A 25,083-nucleotide genomic window follows, 5' to 3' on the forward strand; every position below is an offset into this window, starting at 1 on the left:
GGTCACCTGAGTGATATTCTCAAGGTGTGTCCCTTGCGTGGGTTGTGTGCCCTTCTGTTGTAGCTGAGCCTCGGCTGCTGTTTGCATGTCTATGAGAGTGAATGACCTTTAGGCTGATTGTTTCTGAGGATTGGCTGGTGAGGAACTGACCCTATAGAGCAGGATTCACTTTAGTTGGGTTCTGGTGCTTGCCTACTTGGCCCTCTGGGTGTGTCCTCCTCTGATGCTGCCCTGGGTGGCCTGAAGTAGGCCACTGGGTGTGCCGGCCCAAGGGCTTCCTGGGAGGGGCCTAGCTGCAGGCCTAGTTCAATCATAGCCTATGCACTTCTGGAGCCACCTGATAAAAGTCACCAAGCAATCTACAGATGGCTGCCACCTATGATGGGTTTATAGGTGCCTTGAGAGACCAAGCCAGAAACCAAGGCCAGCTGCCGCTAGCACCAGGCTTGGTGCTGCTCAGCAAGAGGCATGGGGCACACTGAGGACAGAGGCTGCTTCCTTGGGTTTTGTGAGTCTTTAAGAGATTTTAGGAAAATTGGCAGCATAAGCCAAGACAGGCCATTTGTATGGAATAAACAACTGGAGGCAGCTTGGGTGGCCCCACAAGGTGGAAGGGGGGCGGGATCTCAGAAAATCACCTAGGTGGAGCAACCTGTGTTAATCAGGTTGCTGGAGAGACTCTCAGATATGGTGGCTGCTCAATTAAGGAACAATGGATAGTTTAGTCTGGGAGAAAGCCACCCCGCCAGCCCTCAACCTGAAGCCTGACAATTCAGTTCCTCCTTGTATGTCTCTGGAACTCTCTGAGCAGCTGCTCTGGCATTACAGCTCAGAACAAGTGAGTCCATCACCGAGCAAGTCCAGGTGCAGGCCCTTTAAGAGAAATGTCTGCGATTTCTGCAGCCCCCTGTCTCACTCAGCCACAATTTCTGCTGGTTTTCACAGCCAGAAGTACGGGGACTTCTTTTCTCAGCAGTGGAACCCAGTATAGAGCTGGGACCCACTGCTCCTCTGGGAGGGATGGGGCTCTGCAGCCAATATACTCCTCCTGATTCCTGACCATTATACATGCTTGTGGAACCAGGCCATTTCACATCTCCTCCCCTCCTATCAGTCTCGAGATGACCCCTTATGTATGTCCCCAGCTGCAGAACTACTGTTCATCCCAACTTCAGGCACTCCCAGTGATGGTTTTTTTGTAGTTTTGTTATAATTTTGGTGTGGTCACAAGAGGAAGCAAACACAGCATCTACCTTCTACACCATCTTGGCTGGATTTCTGTATTGTTATTCTTAAGAGTGTAGTCTATTCTCTTGCGTGGATTTATTTGCTATAATTTATTTAATAAACACCCTTATTATGGACATTTATGTTTTTCTCTTTTTGCTTTTAAACAACACTAAAACAAATACCCTTTCACGTTTGTTCAATTTGTTCCTGAAGATGAAAACCCAGAAGTGGAACTACTGAATCAAAAAGCATGCTCTTTAAAGCTTTCAATATATATTTTAGAGCCAGGTTTCAGAAGGAAATCAATAGCATTGCACAAATCTTTTTCATATAATTTCAAGTAAATATATTATTATTCAGAATGCATTAAAAAGAAGCACCAAGATACTTTTCTTTAATTAAAGTACTGGGATTATTTTTTCCCTAAGGCTCTACTTCTGCTTCAAAGTGTTGGCTATTCAACCAACTAATCTGAATAGGTATTTAGGTGGTGAAGTAAAAGTTATTTTAATGCCTGTTCTCATCTCACTTTAATAAGATGAAATAAACTGTTGTAAGTACTAAAAATAGTCCACTGTTCTGAAACTCAATGCCTGCCTGCCAGAATAACATTAGTGATGCATATTCTAAGCATTCTTTCCCCAAATATGGCAACTGCCATGCATAAAATTCAGAATGGAAGCCATCAGATATTTGAAATAACAGAATCCTTTTAAATATTTTTAAAATCCAAATAGATCCAATTACTTTCCTAAAACAGAATACTCTAAAATTCAATATTCCAAAATTTTATCACCCATTTTTTAATTTACCAAAATGATTAAGAAGCTAGCTTTTAAATTTATGCTGGTATGTTCTGATGAAAGATCTAGAATAATAATAAGCATATCCCACCAAATTTATTTGCCTGATCTCCCTATGCACAAAAGTGACTTGACAATATGATGCTTTAAAATTCACTTTTCTTTTCTAACAATTTTAGCAGAAAAGAATTAACAGAATAAACTACTTCAGGCTATTATAAGACAATTTATTATAAAATAAAAGAGGATTCTACATATTTACTTTTGTTTAAATCAAATTGAGATGCCAAAAATTAAGAAAATATTATTATCATAAGAAATGTTAAATGTATAAGCCCCAAAATGAAACTGCAAATAATTTTCATCTGTTGTTTTATAAAAGATTTACATGTGTTTGATTAAAAATTTGAGATCAAGGCTGAAAACAATGCTGGAAGTGAGAGAGATTGTAACAAATGTTTAATACACAAAGAAATCTATTTCAAGCATTTAAAAACACACACACTCATACATTTACCCTTTTTAAAAGAACCTTTCCAATTAAGATATCCTTCTTAAAACAGAAAAACTATTTTGTTATCTAATACTATTACAGAACTCCCATTTTGTGAGCTTTAAGAAGTAAACTGTTAAAATACTATGACCTTGAAAATGTACACTAACTAACCAAAAGTATTATCCAAAAGTATTGTCAAAAAACAGAAAACCCATAGCAAACAAACCTTTTGAAAGCTTTGTTTCTTCTACCACTTTGGTCAGATGCCCCTCGACGATCAGCTTCTCTGCCAAAGAAAATAAACGTTACTATCCAAGCCCAAACCGAGTAGCATTCCCTGAGCGGGGCAGTGTAACACATTCCATGACCAAATTTAAAGATGATAATATTACTCCCATGACTAGGCTTAAACAAAAACTTGAACCTGGAAAGGGAACTAAGAGAATTCGAAGTATAATGGAACAATCAGATTAATGTAGAAATCTGGGGGTAGAACAATTTGCCTTTTATTTTCATTAGTTTTCATCTTATTTTAAAAGCCTAGACCTTTTTAAAAAATCAGAACAAACAAACAAACAAAGCAACCCTCTTTAAATCAAGGATATTAAGTTGAAATAAAGGAATCCTGAGAAGGAATTTTATTTAAATAAAGAAGTAATAACAAATTATATTATACCAATAGTTTTCTTTTCCCTTACTGATACAATTTAACAGAGATGCCTACATGTTTCAGTAAAATAAATCATTGTAGAAGAGCTAATTATTTAAATAAACAAAAAAAGGGTTTTTTTGTTTGTTTTATGGAGGATTCTCTGTAAATGTATAATGGAGCTTCTTTGTAATTTATTTAAAGTCAAATTTTCAGGTTTTCACATTCTGCATTTTACTGAGGATAACATTTTTATTCTGTAGATCCTCTTATTTAATGTATGTCAGCTGGTCTCCTTCAATTTATACTGTTACAGTACGTGATATACCTTCTTTATTCTTTCACTTTTCACCCACTGCAACTTGGTCTACATCTACTAGTCACCCACTGAAACTGCTCCAATATCACTATAACCTCCTATCTGCCAAAGCCTATGGCTCCTTTCCAAATTTTCATTTCATATAGGCTCTTTGCAGTATGTGGCACTGTTTGCCCTGCCTCCATATAAAAAAAGAAGTCAAACTAATAGATTTAGATAATTTTAAAAGGCATTAGTTCTACAACATGTATAATGCAAGCTGTTCTACTGCATTCCGCTCTTAAAATTCACTTCCTAGAAGCAACAACCTTTAAATCTAAGCCATTTCTTCTGGCGTTTCCATTTATATTTCTAAATAATTTATTGCTATTTCTTTATTTTTCCATTTTAGACATTATTTACTGATAATCTCTTATAGATGACTAAGCTCTTGTATGTCATATCATCCTCATAAGAGTTACATTTTGTCCAGCTATAATCAGTACTTATAGTATGACTATTATTTTCATCTGTCATAGAATATGCTATGACTATATTTCTCTTTCTATATAGCCATTTAATATTTTTGAAGCATATAATGTCTTGTTTTGCTAATTTTTTACATATCTATCTCAAACACAGCGCAAGTTCTTATAGAACCACAAAACTCTCAAAATTGTCAAACATATCAGGTAATACATCACATTACATTTCCTTGCACCGCCCCCCCCCCCTCCGCCGCCCCATCCTCCCAGCCTTTTAATATTCCTGCTCTAGTCTGGGCTGCATCCTGTGCAAAATCCTGTGCCCCCAGATTTCAAATCTTTCTCTTCTTCCTTTATTCCCTTTTTAAGTGTAACATATCCTCTGTTAATTTCCTGAAATGGAAGGACAGAAGGTAAATGCTTTGCGACTTTGTTCCTCTGAAAATGTTAATTTTCTACCCTCACATTTGACTTAGATACATGAATCTATAGGAAATAATTTTCCTTCAGAATTTTGAAAGCATTATTCCACTGTCTTCAAGCTTCAAACTAGGTGAGTCTAATGCTAGTCTAACTCCTGCTCTTCAGTATGCACAGCAGAGACTTCTTGTGCTCAGCCGTGCCTGGTTTGCCTGTTCCTTCTCAGCACTTGAGGAGACTGCAGATTCTAACTTCCTAGCACTGAAGAAGAGCCAGGGCCAAAGCATTTGAGAGTAAGAGTTTTCTACACTTTCTTTTCTGCCATTCTAGAAACCACATGTTGCGATGGCAACATAAGATGGCAAAGCTTCCATTAGCCTAGATATCTGAGTAATGATGTGGAGCAGAGTGTTCTCCCTCACCATAAACATGTGGCATGAGTGAAAAATGTTCAATTAAGCCATTAAAATTCCAGACTTTATTATTATTTTTTTTTTGCTATATTATAATTTAGTTTATTATGACCAATATAAGATCCTTTGTTTCTCTCTGGCTGTTTTCACAATCTCTTTATTCCTGATGTTCTTAAATTTCATATACCTCAGTATATAGTTTTCTTTTTTTTAACTGAGGTCAAATTCACAAAACTTAAAATACAATTTTTAAAGTGAACAATTCAGTGGTATTTAGTACATTCACAATGTTATACAACCACTACCTCCATCTAGTCCCAAAATATTTTTATCACTCCAAAAGGAAATCTCATACTCATTAAGAATTTAATTCCCATCCTCTCTTCCCAGCCCCAGCCCTCATTTGTCTGCTTTCTGTCTCTATATAGTCCTATTCTGGATATTTCTTATAAAGAGAATCATATAATATTTAACTTTTTGTGTCTGACTTAGTGTGAGGTCTTTTAAAATATATATTGTTAAGCATTCAGTGCCTTCTTTTAGTTTAGAGGCTCATAGTTTCAATTCTGGGGAATTCTCTTTGTATTCTATTTCATACATTCTCTTTCTGCTCTCCTCCTCTTCTCTCACTCTCTCCTTTCCCAAACTCTGGAAATCTTATTATTCAGATATTAGATCTCCAAGATTAATTCCCTAATTTTCTTAAAATTTCCCTCCTTTTTTGTTTTTTAAACAAATAACCTTTTTTTGTTGTTGTTACATTTTCTGGAATATTTCTTCTACTTTCTCTTCTAATCCTTCTACTAATTTAATTTTTTTAAATGCCTGGTGTCATATTTTGTTTTCAAGAATACCACTTTTACTTTCTTTTCAAAAATAAGTGTTTTTATCTTGGTTCATCCATGAATCATCTTATCTTTCTGATGAAATTACACATTTTTAAAAAAGTTTTCTTCTACTTGCTGTATTTTTCGATCTCCAATCATATTTTGTGTTTCCTTTTTATTTGTTTTGATCTCTGTCTTTCTCAACAGCGAATTTCCTCGAAGCCTGGTGAACTTAGCTGTCTCTTCATATTCAGGATGAAACAGTAAAAAATTTCTATGTGCGTGAGCTGGGCTTGTTCTTTGCTGTGAGATAGCATAGTTAGCCTAGGGAGCACCCTGCAACCCCTCCGCTTCTCTGATACAGCTCTGGAATTTCTCCCTTGCCCACTACTTAGCCCTCTCTCTCTCTCTCAGTTCTGATTTCAAGCTTGAGATTCCATTATGAGAAACAAGTCAAGGCCAGGAGACAAGATAGATGGCCTGGGACTGCCTCCTCCCCTCCAGGTGGCATGAGAAACAAGCCAAGACCAGGAGGCAGATGGATAGCCTTGGGACACCCCTCACTCCCGAGAAAACAAAAGCCCATTATTCAGAAAGCTTAAGGCAGATTCTCTCCTAGGGCTGCTGGTACTTTTCTGTTAAGTGTGTACTTTTGCTTTAATAAAACTTGTGCTTTCCTACTTGTTATTTGTTGTGTCCATGAATTCTTTCTCATGGCATAAGACAAGAACCTGGTCACTGGAGCAGCTATCCAACATTGTCTAGGCCACACAAACAGTGGCAGTTTATCTGGAGACTTTCAAATGTCAGTATCAGTGTTTTTCTCTTGGTCTGATCAGTTTCCCTGGAGTAGAATTCTCTCAAGCTCCTTTCTGGGGAGTGTGAAGTTGGTCACCAGCACTTTGATTCAATATACAGACTTTCATTTAATTTTCCCACTTTATTTTTCCAGTAAGATGCTCACTACCACCCTCAGCCATGCCTGAAGTACCCCAGTCTAGAGACTCTCCATTTCACCTCCAGAGATCAAACCTCCAGTCTTTATGTGGGAGGAAAGAGACATTTGTCTGTCTACATGGCCTGGGGGAAGAAAAACGAGAGTCTAAGGATTCCTCACACGAACTTTTAATCCTGCTCTCAATACCACCTTGTTCTCCTGCCCTACCTGACAGGTAATGAGTGCCTCTGAGATCTGAGCCATACTTTTAACTTGATTCTGGGGGGCTTCCTTTCCCCACCTCCCCATTTGCAGGCCCTTAAAATAAAAGAATAAAAACCCAAATCTCTTACCACTCAATTATCTGTTTTACATCTTCCAAAATCTTGCTGATATCTATTATCTGCTATAGTCTCCACTCCCATTCTCTTTGTTTTTGTGAATTTATGTCTTTCATAATCTTTTACTATGAATGGCTCCATTCACCATATTAAATCAAAAAACTACTGCCTCTCTTTTAAAGCTCTTTTCCTTTGACTTCTAGGATACCACTCATTCCTACTTCTTTTATGTGCTTGCTCATTCCTTCCTTTTCATGCTTCATTGGCCTTCCTTTCTTCTGTTTGTGATCTAAATACATGTTAGTCTTCAAGATCTCTGTCAACAGCAAAAATTCTTTTTTAATGGTATTAACAACCTGCTGCATTTGAATAATTTCTAAATGTGGATGCCTAGTCTAGTTTTCTCTCTTAGGTCCCAGAACACCACTGTCTAACTACTTCCTAAACATCTTCATCCAGAAATCTCACTGGAATTTAATCTCACCATGTCTAAAATGGAATTTATCTTCTCTTCCTTCTTCCTGTAGATGGATTTGGTATTGCTCCCCTTTCCTCTTTCAGAGCTTTTAATCCATATCTCTGAGAAGCTATTGCAACTATTTATGTCTACCTTTTCCAACATACTATGAACTCTTTAAGGAATATAGTCATTCCCTCGAATGTTTACCATGCACCATGTACAGTACTAGGTACTCCTTATAGATTATCAAGAGAAAGTGATAAATCTAGGAATTTAGAGTCTTAATGACAGCAGGGAAGTATCTTATTAACAATTTAATTCTCAACAATTCTGATACAAAATACAGGTTCCACAAATGTTTGTTACATGAATATAGCAGATAAAAAAATATAAACACAGATTTTGAAAGCCATTCCACACTTTCTCTAGTATGTTGAATATCTAAGTATTTTATTTTAAAAATTATAAACATATATAAAAAGTAATTTATTGCTTAAAACTCTCTCACTCTTAGAACAAAATCTGAAGTCCCTACCATCACCTACGTGGTCTATATGATATAACCCAAAGTGAGGCAACTATAGCCTCACGGGGCCAAATCCAGCCTGCTGTCTGTTCAGTAAAGTTTTATAGGAACACAGCCAGGTCTATTCATTTACAGATTGACCATTGCTGCTACAATGGCACAGTATGGTAGTTGCAACAGGGATCTTATTGCTTGCAAAGCCTAAAATATTTACTATCTGGTCCTTTATTATTTTTTAAAGGCATTTTTATTATTCTAAAACTCCAATTTCAGATCCACTTTGGGTTTTCAAACGATTTCTGTCTCACACGCCCTTTCCCCCAGATACATGTACAACTCACACAGCTTTGTCACATCTCTGTTCAACTACCACTCTCGTTCCCTACTGACTTAAATTCTTTTATTTTTCTTCAATGGACTTATCACTACTTGACTTATTATTACCTTATTAGTTTTTGTCTCGAGAAAATGTAAATTCCATGAAAGCAAAGTTTCTTTGTCTTGTTCATTTCTATACTCATAACAGCTAAAATTACACCTGGTATATACATAGTAGATACTTAATACATAGTTGGTGAATGAATGAATTGAGCATCTATTTTTAAAGAGTCCAAAGTTGAAAAAACTATTTGAATGTTCTCATTCTAAAACTAACAAATACACATAAAAAGTTTTGAATAGTACTAATATATAATTGCTAAATAATAATCAACTGCTGCTATCTTCACTATTGAAATTATTTAAAATTATATTATCAAATCTTGTGAATCATTAGTGGCCTGGGATTAAAGAAGAAAAAAATACTGTTTTAGAAAAAGTTTCTAACCACTGGTTCTCAAACTTGGGGGGGGGGACTTCAATTCTTTAGGAGTACTAAAGTCAGGGACCCCTCGGAGACTCAAAAGAGAACTTCCCTGTAATGATAACTGCAGGTCTTGAAAGAGCTATTTGCCTTGGCACAACTGAAAGATAAAGTAGAGGATTTTCTTTCTTTTTGAAAACTCTCTTTTTGAAGAATATTCCAGAGAAATGATTACTCATTTTCCCCTATTTTAAAACCATATCATGAAAAACAACACATAAAAGAGTCATAAAACATAAAAGTACAGGTTAAAAAAATTTTTTAAAGCAAATGTCTGCATGACTACACCTCAAATTAAGAAACAGAACCTGACCACCACCACCCAGAGCCTCCACATTCCCTTTTCCAATCCTTTTATGGTATTTAATTTCTTGCATTTCTTTATAGTCACACTACCCAAATACGCATGGCTAAATAATACAACATGATTTTAGTGGTTCTGAACTTTATATAAATGAAATACTGCAGTATGTATTCTGTTATATCAGGCTTCTTTCATCCAATATACCTCGATGTATTTATCCATTTGACTACTGAAGGTCTTTCAGGTTGTTTTGAACTACTGTGAATAATGAAGATGTGAACATTCTTAAATTTGTATCTATATATATGTCATAAACATTTCTGTAGGGAACCTACCAAGGAGTAGAACTGATGGGTATAGTAAGTCTGACAATTGAGAATCATCATCTAAGCACTTAGTTTAGTCAGAAAACATATGGTAGAGTTGCAAACATGATCAAATCTTGTCAAAGTCTGAAGAGAACAGAATCAAATTTATTTCTTGGCTTATAAAAATAAATTGTGTACTGAATATACTACTATACATACAAAATAAAAATTAAAAAAATATAAACAACGTATTCGAAAGAAGCTCAACAGGAGCACAGGCATGCCTAGACTGGATTCAGTTCTTAAAGTTTAAAGAGCCACTTTCCACACATAACAGCTACAACCAATTGAAAGCATAAGATAAACAGTACTGATTTGATTATCAGTTATTGATATCAGTTGCCTAGGGATCTTAAATTGACAGAAGAGTAGACAAAAATAAAAGAAATACATAATCTGACGTTGTACTGCCAACATAGAAAATATTTCTAAATCTCAAAGTTAGGTTTCATTCAAAAAATAATGTTATGACTAGGGCATCAAAATAATGTGCTTGAAACCAAATTTTTAAAATGGCACACATACTGGTAATTAAAAAGTTAATTTCTAGAGTGTCAGAAACATATTACTTTAATAGGAACAATAAAGCTATATCAATCAACTCACTATCTTGAAGGAGAAAACAAGTTACTTCAATAAGAAAGCTCCCACTAAAACCATCTCCCCCTGCCTCCCACCCTAAGTAAGTTTTCTACCTATCAGTAACGTGTGTGCCAGGCATTACTTAGAGTGCTCAGTAAATACGATCTCATTTAATTTTCATAATAATTCTATGAAGTAGGTACTACCATCCCACTTTATAAATGAGGAAATTGAAGTTTAAAGAGGTCATACTGCCCAGAGTCATAACTACCAGTGAGGGAGCAAATCAAAATTCACATCAAGATTCCTCTGATCCTATTCTAAACATCAGAAATGAAAATGAGCTAAAGTCATCTAAAGGGTTATTAAAGGAAAATAGCAAAGAGACTGAGATTAGAATTAATGTCAACATACAATCAAAGTAAAAATTAACAATCAGCATTCAACATCAAGCTGACAATTTTCCTTTAGAGAGTAGCAGTTTGAAGTAAAAATAGAGCTTTAGAACCTCACAGGGGAGGTCCTGTGAGGTTGCTAATTTTAATAATACAGAGTTTCATAAGGTTATTAATTTCTGCAACAAAATAAAATTAGCAAAAACAATTCCTGCTATCATAGTCTGCATTTTCATAGAAACAGTTCCAGCAGCTATTTGTCCTAAAACCTAAGAATATCAAAAGAGGAGAAATATTCAGAATTCAAGGGAAGATTAAAAACTAAATGACATAGACCAATTTCAAGAATATGAAAACAAATATTTAAAAAAAAAAATCTACATACCAAAACACTACTGGCATGAATTTTAAGGCTATCTTCTGTGCCGTTATATTGGGAGGAAATCTGGTAGAAAGCTGGAAAGCTAGCTGACTAGGGAAATGATTGGTTCATATAAACAACAAACAAAAAGCCTCCAATATATCCTAGATTGGACAACTACTCTAGGAACAAAGAAACAGAAAATTAGCAACACCTAGTTTAAACTTAAGAATTTTTGTTTAATGGAGACAGGGCACAAACTACTATGAGCCTGGAGGGAACCACACCAAGTGTTTCTATTCTTTGTCATAAACTGCTTTGGCTTAGAGAAATAAAGGTTTAAAAAATGAAAATAATTTAAACCTGTTTCAAGTTGAATATGTGATCAGAATAATTCAGAGATTGTTCAGAGAGGCTGATCTCATAAAGTGATGAAAAGTAAACAGTCACAAGAACAACACTGATTTAATGTATTACTCCAAATAAGGCAATTTCTGTGTGAGAACAAAGCCTTAAGAGAAAGGAGGAGGGAATGAGAGGAGTGACTGTAGTTTCAAAATAGGGGTGGGAGGCAGGGCAAGAATTTTTTTTTTTTTAAATCAGGAAAAATCCAATAAGACATGAAATATCAAGAAAATTAGACTCTTGCCTAATAATAATAAAAACCAGCTCTCTGGATTCCAACCGAGTTTGTGGTGATATGGCTAAATACATCAAGAAGGTTGTAGTCATTGGTAAATACAAGACCCATTATGGCACCTGCCTCTGGAAAATGGTGAAGAGAACTGAAATGGGCCAGCATGTCAAATACACTTGCTTCAGGGGCAAAACCAAGATGAAGAGACAAGCTGTGGGGATCTGGCACTGTAGTTCCTGCATGAAAATGGTAGCTAGTGGTGCCTGGACCTACACCACCACTTCTGCCCTCACAGTAAAGTCTGCCATCAGAAGACTGAAGGAATTCAAAGACTGGTAGAAGTTCCACAATTTGAACCATTGCTAGCCTATAATAAATGAGTTAATTTGTGTAAAAAAAATAAATAAAAAAAACCCATTAAGTCTCCTAGTAAGCATGGATTAAGAATACAAAGACATGAGGTTTATTTCAGGGCACTTGTTAATGGCATCTTCAAAAGGGATATGCCCTGGGAGTAGGGCACGGTTTATCTCTACAAAGTATATCTCAGAGGAAAATTTCTCTGGCACCCAGCAATGATGCCTCTGCCCATTCCCAGGCAGAAGACAGCAAGGGAAATAAAAAGGGGCAGACAGCAGTCCAGAGAAGGCTGTCTTTCACTCTATGCCCATGAAGTGATGGCAGGGCTCCAGCTCCTTAGATTCTCCACATTTTACCCTTTATCTTTTCACTCAGCATACAAGTTAACCAAGTGACAGAGTTCAAGAAATATGTATGAAACAGATTTAGAGATGCACAATTTAACTGAGAAAGCATTTTCAGCAGACGAAAGTCTCAACATATTCATTAAATTTTGTAGTAAACCTGATGTAACTAAAATTTGCAGAGAACATCAAACGCAGTGTTCTCCTGAAACCAAACTTCATTACTGAAACGCTGAAGGAAATATTGCTAGAACTTTATGTCAAGTTTTACTAAAGTTAGTGGTTAATTCTAGATTTTATATGGTGTATTTTTATACTGAAAATTTACTTCACAATTCTGGAATTATGCAAAAGGTTATATTTAAATCTGTTCAAAATCCAATCTCTTTGCCTGGGATTAAGTTTTCTTCCTAAAAAAGAATGAAAAGAAACACGGTGTATTTTACCATAAAAGGAAAACAAAATGAAATGTGTTCCAACTCATTTAATTTCCTCAAATCACCTTAAAACTGAGAGAGCCAACAACCAAATTCTTATGGATTTGCACACATAAACTGCAAACAAACAAACAAACAAACAAACAAAAAATCCCAATAAATTAAAAATATGGAAGTGAATTGTTTGCTTTCTGATTTTTAAAATAAAGGTGAATTTATTCTACATGAGTACAGCAAATAATGAAAACTAGCTATTTAATATTTGCTGTTGAAGAGACTGGAAACAAGAATATGAAATGTCACTGATCATAAATATGCACTTTGTGTTCAAGATCATAAATCAGTCCAAATGCCTATCCATAAAAATAATGGTAAAAAAGTTTGTTATGTGCTTGACAAAAAATAATCCAAGTGTTTCAAAAGCTCATTTGAGTAAGATTTTTGCTAAAATTGCCCTGCTTGCCTAAATACTTATTAAACGTAACAGTTTCTATAATGGCAACCTGTCATAAAATAATGAAAATTTCCCTTCTAACAACAAATTGAACCAAAGATAACCCTTACTATGCCAACTCTATCCAAATTTAAGGAACCAAACATATTTGAAAAATTGAGATAAAACTAGTATCCTCATTAAGCAACTTGCAATTGAAACTCAGAAACCAAACAGATTTAGATAATGGGCTACATTCCTAGCTAAATTTATAGTCCCAACTTTCACTATTTGCACTTAGGGACCAAATGGATTCAGATGTCTAGAAATATCTGCATTTTTTTTCTGCTTCTTGGTTCATTCTTTGTTCACAAGGACAAGATTTTGTATTTTCACTCCTTCCCCCAACCATGTACTGCATTTAGCATTTTCCAACGTCATTACGTAGTTCCCATAAACATTTCATTGGCTAATTTCCCTATTGAAAGGACTGTTGTAATTTACATAAATTCTGAATTTTTATTTGGTCTATTTTCTCCCAGTAACTGTGACACGATAAAAACCTAAACCTCCAAATATCATTTTCTTTACTTAAAACATTCTGTGTTACAACTACAGCTAAATATTTTACATATTTTATAATATTTTAAATGATTCCAGAATTGTTAGTAAAACATTCTTTTGATAGTTTTCTGTTCTTACTTCCTTAGGCTCAGAATATAAATCCCAAAAGTTCAAAATAAAGGTAACATTAAAAAATGGTTACATATAAAATTTCCAGTCAAGATGGCAGAGTAAGTACATGCTGTGTTTGCTTCCTCTCATGACATGAAAATTACAACTACAGAACAACCATCATTGAAAATTGCCTGAAGTCTAGATGAACAGAATTTCTACGACTAAGGATATACAGAAGGGGCCACCTTGAGACTGATAAAACATATCTATATCACTGGTTGGGTATAATGCAAAGAAGGGACAAGATAAAATGTAAGCATATTCCTTTTTTGGTCATAATATCACTCCTCAGCTTGTCAAAAAATCACCTGTTCCTATCACAGTTTATTCCAGGTGTATCTAAACTATAAAACAGTTTACAAGGTACTTAAAAGCAAATAGATAAAGGAGGACTCCACTTGCCAACCCATCTACATTGCAAAACCACTGCCTTGCTATTCTTAGAAAGCTGTACCTTCTCATACATGACAAGTGACAATTCTGACATATAGGTGGCTGAAGGAAGTGTAAATATGTACAATAAATAAAAATATAGCTCAAAAAAGTGGTCGCATGTAACAAAACTAAGTATAAAGCCCTAAAGATTTTACTTTAGATTATATATTCTGCTTTTAATTGGTTTCAGTGGATACCAATTTCACCTACAAGTGAAATAATGAAAAGATAACAAAAAGTAAAACATAATAAAAGATAACAAAAAGATGCACATATTTTTGCTTTATAAAATTTTTTTCCAAAATTTTAAAAGTTAAAAAATGTTATATTTGTTAAATAATTTGCCTCAAAGTAATATTTAACTTATATGCAAATTATGGTGTCTAAAATGGACAAAAACAGAAGCTTTTCTAAACTATCACATGAAATCCCTTCAAAAGCATCTCTAAGAAGTATAATATTCGATCTGCTGAGTTTGTGTCTGCTAGAATTACCAGGTAAGACCCTTACAAACCCCAAATGCTCCAGAGATGTGGTAAGGGGCACACTGCACATGTGTACACAACCACTAAATGAATTCATGAGCATAAACGTATGGAAAAACACTCATTTCAAAAGAGAGAGCTAACGGGAAGAGAAAAATGCCTGACAAAATATGTGTCTGATAGAAAAAAGTACAAATATCATCAAAGAACTATACAACACAGTGACCTTTAATTGTCACTAATAAGATCAAGAATATCTCAACCTCATGACAGTAACAAAGTTAAGCAGCCACATGATTTTCAAGTAAGAAAAAATTCACAATACTTTTGTTCAGAATTCAGCAAAGGTCTACCTCAAAAACAAACCTATCTAGCTTTAAAATATTATTAAAGATATCCTTGTATAAGTTCCTTATACAAGGCTGTTGATGTCAGACTACAGTACAATCTGTTGCTACTCCCTTCCCTAGAAACTCCTGCTACTGTAATGACCATCTTCATAGCTGAGTGTCCAAACTAAGTTACTGTTTTTATGGCTTCACTTAATCATTTAAGAAATTTATTTAAGAACCTCAAAATCCAAATCTGTGACAGAATTAGAGTTTAATTAAAACAGGTTAATGTAAAAATAAATAAAATAAAATAAAATAAAATAAAATAAAAATAGGTTAACAGTATTACTCTCTTAAGTAGCCACACAGAAAGTTTAGGTTCTTGACATTCTACTTTATATCCTGCTCAATAACAATTTTTAATTAACAAGCTTCAAACTTCCTCTTTTTCTGTGGGCAATATAAAGTGCTCACCTCCATCTGTAAATGAGAATACAACAGAAATATTTTTCTCAAAAGAGAGAAACATAAATAGTATGAAAGAGTTCACTGCTATCTGAAGGTGGTTCTTTGTACACTGCTACAGTAAAAATAACACATTGAGATCTTCATTTTTCCTGTTATTTTTCAATTTTAGCCCCTAACTTCAATAAAATCAATGTGAAAAATACTCTGTACTCACTCTGGCATTCTATGAATTGATGAAAAAAAGTGCAGTCCCCGCCACTCTTTGAAAACAAGTGCTCTAATAAAGAAAGAAACACCTTTAAGGATATAGTCTGTTGCTGTTTTTGAAAACCAACAGCAAAGGTAGAAAAACTGAAACGTTTTAACATGGATAACTCTGAATGAGATTAATAAAAGTTTAATATATTTTAACACTAATGACAAACCTATTTTGGAGTTAAAAGACTGAAAATTGTAATTCTGTAATCATTAATTTATACTCTGAATGGTTAGCTTTTAAAGGTGTAGTTTCTATCCAAAGAGCTCAAGAAAACCTAGAAATGTATTGCTTTAAAAAGTTTCTCCCATTTTAAAATATATCTTTCTCCATGAGAACTTATATAACTTAAATAATTTCAAATTTTTACATTTGTTCTTACTGAATTCTTAAAATTTTAAGAAACTGATGCAATATTTTAATTCCTACACTTTCATTTCACAAATAGTCTTCTCGTTTGTATCATTTAATCTGTGCTTCATACACTCTCAAAATATTACATTGTTTATCTCTGCCCAAATAATTAAAATTGATGCCTGCACATTTTAAAATGAGAGCTTGGTAAATAGTTTTGTTCAAGTCAAACAGAATTTGTTTTTGTTTTTGTTTTTTAGGTGCATAAGATCAGACTCTAACACAGCAGTCGAAGAGAAGTTTCAGCCTTTTTCTTATTATCTTTGATTTAAAGAGTTAACTTCTAAATCTGAATAATATCCTTGAATTACATATTTGTAGCTTTCAAGACTACCAGACTTTGGAAGTTCAAGTGTTAAAAATATACTCTAACATGATAACTATCTGGAAGGTGTGAAAGCACTAACATCTGTCAAAGAGAACAATGAGTTAGCATCACTTAAAACATAAAAGCCTATTTTCTCTTCTCTATCTCAACCCTGTTCATCCCGCTTCATCTCAACTATGCTTGAGAGGCAAGCATTTCTTACTCTGATCACTCATCAACCTCTCTTGACATCCTTACTGACAGTCCTCCTCTTTACCTTCATACTCAAATCTATCATTAACCTTTATCTAGTTACATGTATGCAGAGCCTCCAGCCTATAGTCACCATCAGTATAAGACGAAAACATGGCAGAAGTTGCTAAAACTCATATTTTAGAAACCAATGTATTACATACTTAGAAAAGACACAATATAGCCCCAAAAAGAAAAGAAAAAAGAGTAACTGCAACAAAAACTTGAAATTTAACAACAACAAAAAAAAATCTAATAAATAGCAGTTGCCAACTGGAGCCAAAAAAATCCAAACAGGAGCCCTCAGTTGAATAGTAATTACCAAAATAAAAAGTTGTTTTACATAAATCCTATCTAAGCTATAATATTTTCAGAACTCAAACTATACAAACAGCACTGTAAAATATGAAAGCTCATTTGAAACCAAATTTTAACCTAACTTAAAGACTTTATGAAACTTATTTAAAAACAAACTAACATCACAGGACTTTAGATGACATTTATTAATCCAGGGCATCCCACCATCACTCACCAAGCCAAAAATCACCTTTCTGTCTACTCTGATTTTAACGTCTAGACTTTACATTAAAATATTTACTTCACTAGTTTAGATAAAATACAAGATTAAATATATATATGACTTCCAAAAGGCATCTCCTAAGATACATGAGAAAAAAGTCTTTCAGATAATACATGTAAAGGATTTAGATCATGATGCTTTTAATACTCCATTACTTAAATTCTGGCTCTTGGGAACTCACTCGCCAAAACTATAAAAGAGGTCATTGATATTCCAGGAGAGATCACATACTTATGCAGAGGGTGTGGTGAGGGGTAGAATAATGTGTCTAAGATACTAAATAAGGACATAGGAATGTAAAGAAAAAGATGGATCCATAAACATAATGGAGAACCATGATACTTAAAATGTGTTTTATTTATATACATGAGTTTCCTATGGATTTTGATTTTCTACAATTGTATTGTCCAGTATAGTAGTCATTAACCACATGTGGCTATCGAGCTCTTTAAAGAATGTAAAATAATTCATTTATAATCATTTAATACTGACTACATGTTAAAATAATATTTTGGATATAGTAGGATAAATTAATTTTTTTATTAATCCTGTTACAAAATGGGCAGAGGACCTGAACAGATACTTTTCTCAAGAAGACATCCAAATGGCCAAAAGACATATGAAAAGATGCTTAACTTCGGTAGCTATTAGGGAAATGCAAATAAAAATCACAATGAGATACCTCACATCTGTTAGAATAGCTATCGTCAACAGGACAAATAATAACAAGTGTTAGAGAGATTGTGGAGGAAAAGGGATGACCTTCGCACACTGCTGGTAGGAATACGAACCGATACAATCACTATGGAAAACAGTAAGGAGGTGCCTCAAACAACTAAGTGTAGAATTATCATATAACCCAGCAATCCCTCTTCTAGGGATTTACTCAAAAAAACTTGAAAACATTTATCCGCAAAGATATATGCACCCCGATGTTCACAGCAGCATTGTCCACAGTGGCCAAGACATGGAAACAACCAAAATGTCCATTGAGAGATGATTGGATAAAGAAGATGTGGTACATATATACAATGGAATATTACTCAGCCATAAGAAAAGATGAAATACTGCCATTTGCAACAACATGGATGGATCCTGAGATTACCATGCTAAGAAAAATAAGTGAGACAAAAAGTTGAGAATCATATGATTTCACTCATATGTGGGATATAAAATGGAAAGCAACAAACAAACATGACAAATAGAGACTCAGGGACATGAACAGTGGATTAGTGGTTACCAGAGGAAAGTAGGGGAGGGTAGAGGTAGACAGGGGTAAAAGGGGTCTAATATTTAACTTTGGAAGGAAATTAACGGAAGGAAATTGGACTTTGTCTGATGAACACACAATGTAATACACAGTTGATATATTATTGAATTGTACATTTGAAACTTATTTGATTTTATTAACCAATGTCACCCCAATAACTGTAAAAAAGTAACTGTATCTTTTAAAATAATTACTAGAATTTTACCTGTTTCTTTTTATATTTTTAATGTAGTGACAAAAAATTTTTTAAATTATGTATGTGGCTCTCCTACTATTTCTATTAGGCAGCATTTTTCTATATCCTCTAAAATATATTCAAATTGTGCTTATTAGACAAGATTTAAAATTTACAGTATACACCTGTGCTTATAGCAGCTATGTTAGATATAAGTAATTTCAAAAATAGGGTTTACTGGAGAAGTTTTAATCTCCAGATATTTTTGAAATTTTTGAAATATTTTTGAAATATTCTCTTATAATTATACTTGGTTCTCTTTCTACCATTTAAAGAGTAATTTTAGTTAAAATCATATCTGATAGTCCATTATGGCTATAAACTTTGATAATATTAAAATACTTAATAATTGGTTTATTATTATATCTCAAATAACAAATGATTCAGAATAGATCCACCATATTCAATCCAAATTCACTCTGAGTCTAGTGTAATGAAGCTTTTGTGCATATCCAGATATTTACTACTCAGTTTCTTTAAAGATATTCTTTTTTTAAATTAAATTGATTGAGGTGACATTGGTTAATAAAATTATATAGGTTTCAAGTGTACAATTCAATAATGTATCATCTGTATATTGTGTGTTTACCACCCAAAGTCAAATCTCCTATTAGTCACTCTCACACTAGTCAACTTATCACCACTCAAAAAATAAACACACCAGCAAGGGAAAAATAATTATAGTAAGGAATACCTTAAAGTATTCAAAATATCTTATTTAGTCTTAAATCAATGAGTTGTCTACAGCCATTCTCATACACATCTATTGAAATTGGGAAAAAAATATTTTAAGCAGTAATTTGAAAACTCTAACTAGTATAAAGATAGTTCGGTATATATAAAAGAATTCTCTTAACTAAAGGAAAAAAATGTTACCAGCTTGAGTTAACACTAATATTAATAAATGCATGCTTAAGTTAAAAGGGTGATGGATTGAATAAAAAGTATTCATGCCAGAGGAAAAAAAAAGACAGTAACAACAGAAATCATAAATTGAGGATGATAAGCTTTTAGAAGATTAGCATTAAGCCATTTTACATATGTTTGCTAAATATATTTAATAAACAGAAATTAGTAATAGTGATACAATGAATATAAACTACACCTTTAAAAATTCTCAAGTTGAAACTCAAACTGTAATTTTTAAATGTTGATGTATTTTATAAAGCATAAAGAATAGTCAAATAACAATGATTAATGAAACTTTTTAAAAATTTAGTTTCACAGTTTACTATATATTCAATATTAGGTCTTGACCTTGCAGCTTACATATATATAGATGATTACCTGAGCTTATTTTGCCAGTACTTAATTCAAAACAAACTGACCAAACAAAAACGAACAAAAAGTTCCTCCTAACTTTATCTAAGTTTGGTTGCTGCCCAAAAGCTATAAAGATATCACCTGATACATGAAAAAAATATTTAATATGAAGTTCTGGGTATCAATCTTGATATCTTCCATTAACTTCTATATAAAAACTGAGATGAAAGCATAGAAATTTGCAAATGCAGAAAACAGCTTCATTCATTCTATACTCCAAGCATCTAATGCAGAATCTGGCACATAGTTGTTGCTCAATTAATGTGGGATGGATGGAGATGGGAAGAATATGTAAGGATCATAATGACTGTAGCAATTTAGAAGCCATTGGGTAAAAAGTACTCCATGGAGTAGTAGGAAAATCAATAGTGTCTATAGATTTTTGGCAAGAGATAATCTAAGCTATCTAGAAAAAAGGGTCATATTACCAAGAACAATAATGGATTTTTCAGATGGCAGAAATGACTGATCCTGTTTTTTCTGATCTATGAGACAGAAGGATAAAGAAAGCAGTTTCTATGACATGTTCAAGAGCTTAATGGGCTGTTAAGTAAGCTCATGACTGAGGCATAAATGTTAAAAACGGGGCTAATTATCCACAGTAAGCAGTGTTTATGGAAGAAGATTATAGTATAGTTCTTGGAAAAATAAAGTGGGGGAAAAGCTAAATTGCTCTCAAATCTTCTGAATTGAAATTTCCATATAACAAAGGATATCTAAAAATAGATTATGGCCTTAAGAATTACAAAACAAAGGGACCCAATGTCCTATGAACAGCATGATTTTCATTCCAAACACTTAAAACCTCAAAACCCTGACCTCTCTACCCTGCTTAAATAGTAAAAGGATATCATGAAAGAAAAATATTTAAGTTTTTTACACTACCTTTTTCTGTGCTCCCATTTATTTTAGGTAAGAAGTCATCAACTTGTATCCCTAGGATTAAGACAGTATATCATTGCCTGATCAAAGAAAGTATTACTTTAAAACTAGTCTCAAGTATAACTATGACATTTTGTATGCCTACTTACATTAAGACTGTATAAGGATTCTTTAAGTTTATTTTTTACAAGAAGGTTCAACTTGCCATCTTCTCTTAACTCAGAGAAAAGATTACAACCGCTATAATAGTAGCTGGTCTTCCAATGAACCTCAAAAAAGTGTGTATGGGGGGGTAATCCTACTGTTCATGTATTTTTCTTATTTAAACATTTCTAAGCAGAATGTCTCAGATGCAGAAATTTCATTCATCTCAAAGACTAAACAATAGTGCCCACTGGTGGTAACCAAGCACATTTTTAAAGGAAATTTTCTGAAAGTGCAGCTATTTTATACCTAATATGAAAACATCACTCTTAAAGAATATAAGTACCCAATGTTACTGTAAACATCAAAAGTTTAATGATAAAGTTCACCTTTAAATAAGAAATATGATGACACCTACCTAAACTGCTGCATTCTTTAAGAGTTTTCTCCTGAAGATGTTCTAACCGTACTGTAAATAAAAGTCCAAGAAAAAGATATTTCACAGGTAAAAAGAAAAAAAATCAAATCAAATCGATTTCTGGGTTAGCTAATTTACCTTGTAAAGCTGTTAGCCTTTCATTGGTGAAGTCATTATCAGCCTGTAAAGCTTCTATTTTTGCCTGGAGCTCCTGTTCTTTTTCTTCCATTTCATCTATTTTATGTTGTAATTCTTTTTTCTCAGCTTGTCCTTTCTGTTGGATTTCCTCTTGTTTTCCCTCTGCTACCTGTTGATAAAGAAATAGAAAATTCAGTTATTTAATAAAAACTTATCTTGTTTTAAGAGGCCTAAAGCAGGACTATTTTTATTCACAAAACTTCTAAGGAGAATATTCAATATTTTAGAAGATATTTGTAGATATTAAAATGATGTCAAAAGTGATCTGCATTGGGGTCATGCCTTCGTATCACTTAGGAAAGAAAAAATTGTATCAAGCAAGCAGACTCAATACATATAAAGGAGTCAAAATGAAAAACTCCACATTATAAAAAAGAGAAATAAGATTTTCTCCTGAAATTACTATTGTTTCACTTAGTTTCTAAGTTCTAAAATATAACTTATTCTGAAATGGAAAAAAAATGTTTTGCTAAAGGAATGATGGTATTAAGCATTTTTCAAAATGACCTCCTTTTAACAGCACCAATCTTTAAAACGATTATAGGCTAACCATCCACACATAGGGGAGGCATGCTCTCTTCTTCTCTAACAAATGTGTACCTTTTAGCCATTCAATTTATGGTTTAAATTATATAAAGATGGGTCTTCACAAACTCTGTTATAACATTTTAAAGGACCAGTTTGCCATTACATATGGTCTGGTCTCTTTATTTATCCTAAATGTCCTATAGCTACAGGGAGCTGCAGCTGAAGCAAAGTCAACATTATCGTTGGAGAATGCAGGGTTCAAGCAGATCGATCATTCCAAGGTTCCCTTTAGGCTTGTTTCAGCACTAACATATCAGGGCCCTGCCTTTGGGACTACCTAAAGATAAGCAGATTCAAGTTAAAAAAAAAAAAAAAAAGTCTGAATATCATGGATTTTGCTGATTTTTATCTACTTCCTCTAATATATGAAAAGATGCCTATCGTACTATTTCCATTCAGAGGAAATAAGTCAGCATTCACAGACTTCCAATTATCTATGGCAATGGGGTTGGGCTAAATGGAATACCAGCACCTTATGTTTACTATAAATTTCAACGATTACCAAATTTTACTATTTAGCAATACCTAAACTCAAGCTATCTAGTGCGTTAGGGACATTTAACTTAATAACTTTCTCGCTGAGTAAATACATACCTTTAATTTATCAGATAAATCTTTAATCTCATTAACTGCTCCATTATATTTATTGGCTAATTCTCTTAATTCTTCCTGAGTCCGTTCATTCATTTCTTTCAGGTGGGTACATTCATCTTCTGTATTACTCAGACTTCGCTGCAATTCAAGTTTACAGGCAATTGATATAGAATAAATGCACATTCTAAATTCAATTTATAAAAACAGTTGCTCTAAATCAACATCTGCCCTGGACTTTACGTAAGTCTGAGTTAAATAACTTATGGATTCAATTTACTTCAGGTGCACGTTAAAACAGAAAATACAACTAAGGAAAAAAAAAAACAGGGACATGGAGGAGAGGATGCTATATAATTACAGTTTTAAAGGCCACTTAGTATGACTTTTATTTAGTCTTGATGATATTTTAAGCCTATCAACTCTTGAAAGCAAGTTTAATAATACCCAGCAATCAATTTAATAAGAATATTATAAGACAACTAACAACATTCTTTCCTTGCATCAATGATGTGACAGTGAATCACCCATATGAGATGGGGCCATTATAGAAACTTATCTTTATACTAAGGTATATTTACCACTTAGTTTACAATGGGCATTTTAACTAAACCCAATAATAGATAACTTCTGTAATTTTGCATTGGTTCAAGGGAATAACCCATGCTATCGATCAGGTTGTTTTTAAAGCAATGTAAATCACATTTTGATTATTTGTAAAAGGCTTAGAAAGGACCTTAGAAATAATTTACCCTTTGAACTTCCAAAGTTAAGATGCAGTGGTTTTCCTCTCCGGAGGATGAGTTAAGTAAGAACAATTGGTGTAAATTCTCTGCTTTATACTGACTATCTTCAACTGGAAAAATGGCAAAAATAGGTCCATTGTTGGAGGATGAATCCTAAGCAGAGTGCAAATAGTAATTCCCTGATTTTTAGGCTGTTATTTCCTTAATCACTGATTAGGGACCATAAGCACCAGAACTCACATAATAATGCTGAGAATTCCTGACAATGAAAACAGCATACTGCTCCTTCCCACTTGACAGACAGGAAACATTTCCTAGCTTATAATAATACCCAAATTTAAAATGTCCTGAAATGTTAGTAATTTTAGGATAAAATTTAAAACTCATACTATTTAATATTTGTTAAACTAAAATACCTCAACTTCTGAAAGTTTTCTAACGACTTCAATTTTCTCCTGAAGAACCCGCCTCAGGGACTCTTTGGCTGTCGTTTCATAGTTGTGTTTATCCTCCTGTAATGCTATGAGTTCCTTCCGTAAACTATCTTCTGTTTGATTCTAGAATTAAAAAATATTTGTAATTATAGCCAAGTTATTTTTTTTTCAGTATTTATCATTTGGAAAAATAGCATGTAATGATACTCTTTGAATTCTATATTAGGGCACCTCCAAACATAAATGATGTAGAGTATTAACTGAAACTGTATTTAAAAGGTGCATTAGTAAATTATGCCTCCACAAATACATTAATTCACACTTCCAAGAGAAAAAAATCAAAGGAAATTGAGAATTTCTCTTAAATGAACAAAATGAATTAACTCTCATATTTTTCATATTCTCTATAAGCCATAATACTTACAATTGTGGGCAAAAATAATCTATTACACTCAAAAGGCCCAAGCGTTTTAGAACAATGGTTAAACCAAAAGGAATAGCACAATGGGGAAAAAAGCTGATTCCAAGTCTCAGACAGGAAATGTACAAGATAAGCTGGGAACATCTTGTCTGATATAACAGCAGGAAACTATCAAAGTCTGCTAAAGTTCCATTGAAAGGACTCAGGTGCGAACATGAGGAGGTTCCCCTGGATCAAAGATAGGGTAATTTGAGCATCAAGAAAAACAAATGTAATAAGTCAAAACACATTACATATATTTAAATCTAAGTTAGAAGAAAAAATAGTTCAAGGTTGTTCTTTGATGGATGAGAAGAAACAAATTCATTATTTTGAAATCTAGTAAATAAAGGGAGAAAATCACTTATTCTGCTTTTCCTAAAGAAAATGTACCTTGGTGTAACCAAATGGTTTATGAGAAGTTCCCCTTTATAGAAATAATCCAGTTAATAAATGAAAGAATGATAGGATTACAAAATCACCATTTTTGTAACTGTTAATGAAATAATGAATCTAGATAAGGATCATCAATGATTGCTACTATCTCAAAAGAAAGACA

General features: G+C 33.5%; 2 protein-coding genes across 32 annotated transcripts in view; one reads left to right on the top strand and one right to left on the bottom strand.

Annotated features, from left to right (window-relative positions):
• The window catches only part of LOC107503380 (sarcolemma associated protein), a 124,604-nt gene that overhangs the window by 31,575 nt on the left and 67,946 nt on the right, over positions 1-25,083 (bottom strand). For 10 of the 31 annotated variants that reach the window (XM_016131559.2, XM_016131562.2, XM_016131547.2 and 7 more), the window contains 7 exons: positions 24,047-24,187; positions 22,888-23,025; positions 21,646-21,814; positions 21,508-21,558; positions 20,949-20,999; positions 15,641-15,703; positions 2,756-2,815 (listed from right to left, as the gene is read on the bottom strand). In XM_016131559.2, coding sequence (XP_015987045.1) covers positions 2,756-2,815; positions 15,641-15,703; positions 20,949-20,999; positions 21,508-21,558; positions 21,646-21,814; positions 22,888-23,025; positions 24,047-24,187 — 673 coding nt within the window. The remainder of the gene's footprint in view (positions 1-2,755; positions 2,816-15,640; positions 15,704-20,948; positions 21,000-21,507; positions 21,559-21,645; positions 21,815-22,887; positions 23,026-24,046; positions 24,188-25,083) is intronic. The other 21 variants (XM_016131566.2, XM_016131567.2, XM_016131553.2 and 18 more) reach the window with 5 other exon arrangements.
• Positions 11,458-11,746, top strand: LOC107503364 (60S ribosomal protein L37a-like). Its single transcript, XM_016131530.2, has one exon. It carries the CDS (start codon positions 11,458-11,460, stop codon positions 11,731-11,733), a length of 276 nt encoding a protein of 91 aa, XP_015987016.2. The 3' UTR covers positions 11,734-11,746.

Source organism: Rousettus aegyptiacus, unplaced genomic scaffold (genome assembly GCF_014176215.1).
Source record: "Rousettus aegyptiacus isolate mRouAeg1 unplaced genomic scaffold, mRouAeg1.p scaffold_m13_p_4, whole genome shotgun sequence".
Lineage (NCBI taxonomy): Eukaryota > Metazoa > Chordata > Mammalia > Chiroptera > Pteropodidae > Rousettus > Rousettus aegyptiacus.

Bases quoted from the DNA above. Each gene is read 5' to 3' on its own strand.
- LOC107503364 (XM_016131530.2), top strand. From the start codon at position 11,458: ATGGCTAAATACATCAAGAAGGTTGTAGTCATTGGTAAATACAAGACC.